The sequence below is a fragment of the Macrobrachium rosenbergii genome, chromosome 17 (genome assembly GCF_040412425.1).
Source record: "Macrobrachium rosenbergii isolate ZJJX-2024 chromosome 17, ASM4041242v1, whole genome shotgun sequence".
NCBI lineage: Eukaryota > Metazoa > Arthropoda > Malacostraca > Decapoda > Palaemonidae > Macrobrachium > Macrobrachium rosenbergii.
Genome location: NC_089757.1, coordinates 13,640,956 through 13,643,769, shown reverse-complemented (window position 1 = coordinate 13,643,769; position 2,814 = coordinate 13,640,956). Strand labels below are relative to the sequence as shown.

Genomic DNA, 2,814 nt, shown 5'->3' with positions numbered 1-2,814 from the left:
TCGCTACTGTAAAACGTATATTGAACCTTTTCTTCACTCTAGGCCATGCTTTTGGGACAGAATTCATCGAGTATTCTTGTTAATGCAGAGGACTAGAGCCCTAATACACACGACTAACCAAACTCTTGAAGAAAAAAAGGAAATAAGAAAACAAGGGTAGAAGCAACTTAGTGAGCTAACAATAAAGGAAGCGATGGGTCAACCTCTTGAAAAATGGAAGGTAATAAATCAGGTGAAATGAGCCAGGAGGAGTTCCCGAACATATCGGCAGCGGTAAATAAGCAGGATTACTGATTTTCAAAGAATAAATGTGGGAACATGTGACCTAACAGGTGACATAACACCACTAATTGCGGAGGAATCTTATAGTGAATTACAAAGAAAAAACTAGCATTAAAAACGCCTCACTGACCACACAAGAACATGCGTTTCTTTGCAACGACGAAATATAATAAATGGGTGATTAATACCTCACAGATCTGGCTATTAATCACTGGTGGGTAGATATTCAATGGATTAATCTGCTCATATTCACGCAAAATATTTCTCCAATGAAATCTGAATTTCATGCAGGACCAAGCAACAGGTTTTGTAATTTACTGAATCCTTTGAAGTGTGGGACCTGTACATTTCAAGCTACAGCATCAATGAAAGCTATTTTGCTGGCAGTTTAATAAGCCATTTGAAACGTGTAATCACATATATAAATATATAAACATACAAGCATACATGCTATCTGTCTATCTATCTATCTATCTATCTATATGAGTAATATATATATAGTATATATACACACATATATATGCATATAACATATAAACATACATACACACACATATATAATTATGTATACAGATATATATATATATATATATATATATATATATATATATATATATATATATATATATATATATATTATTTATATGTATATATATATATATATATATATATATATGTCTACTAAATTGTGTATATATATGTTCTTTGAAATTCTAGCTTTGATCTCCCCCTCAATGACAGCACTTAATATATTTTGCTTTTTGGGAGACACACACACACACACACACACACACACACACACACACACAAAGCAAACACTCAAAAGCAAAGCAAACACTCACAGCCACACGCACGCGCGCACACACAAAAATATATATCACATTATTGAGAATAAAATGTCATTACACAGGTACAGCAGAAAAAATGTCCATAACAATTACCTGAGCGTGGGATGAAGGTGATGGAGATTCCAGTTCACGTGGGTGGAATGGTCTCTTTGTGATGCTGGAAGAGTGTCTCCAGCGGCACTCGGAGTTCCAGGCTGTCGTGTCTGGAGTATCTCGTGACTCTCTTGAGCTTTGATTCCATCATGCTTTCTTGTTTGGTCTGGATCCTTTTTCTCGTGGGATCCGTTTATTCCATCATTCTCTCTTGTTTGGTCTGGATCCTTTTTCTCTTGGGATTCGTTTATTCCAGGACTCCTTCTGGAATGGCCTGACGCGCGCGCTGTTGATAAAATGTGAGGGCTTCCAGCTCGGCCTGTCGTTATTTCATGTTGTTTGGTCTTGATTCTGTCCCCCTTTCGCTCGCGATTTTGTTCTCCTTCTTCTCTTTCACGCTGACTTTCTTCTCTGTCATTGTTGTCAATACCACGGAGCTTATTCCCCTCCTCGCTGACATGTTTATCATCGTCATCACCGTCTCGTTCTGACGGGCGTTGCTGCAACAGGGCGGGATGATTCAAAAGCAGTGAGGGTTCGCTCTTTTGCAAAGGAAGATGAAGATTCGGTTTTTCTGTTGTGAGAGATTTGTGTTGTCCGTCACTTCGGTTTAGCTCTCTCTCGTTGTTGTCCATTGTTCCATTTTCTCTCCCCAGGTTTCCAGATTCCCTTTGCGATGAAATATTTACCGGGCGGTGCAATCTTCCACCGTCATCACCCGCCATGGATTTCTCAGTATCCGACGGAGATCCGACCTTCGCGGTTGGGAGGCCGTGAGGATTATCCGGATGTGCGGATGGATCGGAAGACGGAGTGATCGAGGAAGAAGAAGAAGAAGGAGGGGGAGAAGGAGAGGTGTCCCTGAGAGAGATGTGGCGACCTGCGTCCAGATAAACGGGGGTGGGGTCATCATCACCCGAAGATTCATCAGAACTATTCTCTTTCAAACTGGATGCATTGGGAGACTTTTGACGACCTGTGTTCTTTCGAAGGGGCGTTTGACCATCAACACCCGTAGGTTCATCAGACCTATTCTCCTTTAAATCGGATAAATTCTCAGGAGAGAACGATTCATCATGGACGCAGACCAGGTGCAGGAGGGGTTGCGACGCTGCTGTGCCTTCTGCGTGTCTCTTGCTGTGGGTAGCGCTGGCCACGTCTTGTTGATGATGATGACCTGTTGGAAGGAGAATAAAAGGTTGGTTAGCAATAAAAAAAATAACGATTGTCGGTAAACAGTTTGTTTGCAGAATATACAATATGTTTGCTATAATATACAATCAAACTAACAATAAAACAAAAAGAAACTTAGAACAATAATCTGCATTCTTTAGAGTAATTACACACACACACACATATATATATATATACATGTATATATATACATACATATACATATATATACATATATAATATATGTGTGTATACACACATAGAGCACTCGTACAAGTTAATAAGCAATACGGATACCAATACTCATGAAAAATCAACAAAACCGTATTGACGGTTAAAAAACCTTAAGTATCAAAAATGGAAAAAATACAAATGATTAACGATGTCTCAAATATTTACAGAATAGAATTTAAAGTCT

At 38.9% G+C, this 2,814-nt stretch overlaps 1 protein-coding gene across 1 annotated transcript in view; it reads right to left on the bottom strand.

Moving 5' to 3' along the window:
* The window catches only part of LOC136847750 (cell adhesion molecule Dscam2-like), a 291,762-nt gene extending 289,336 nt beyond the window's left edge, over positions 1-2,426 (bottom strand). Inside the window, 1 exon segment of the mRNA XM_067119627.1 lies at positions 1,224-2,426. Within this exon segment, the coding sequence (XP_066975728.1) occupies positions 1,224-1,948 (725 nt within the window). The 5' untranslated portion in view covers positions 1,949-2,426.
* Positions 2,427-2,814: the final 388 nt, after the last annotated feature.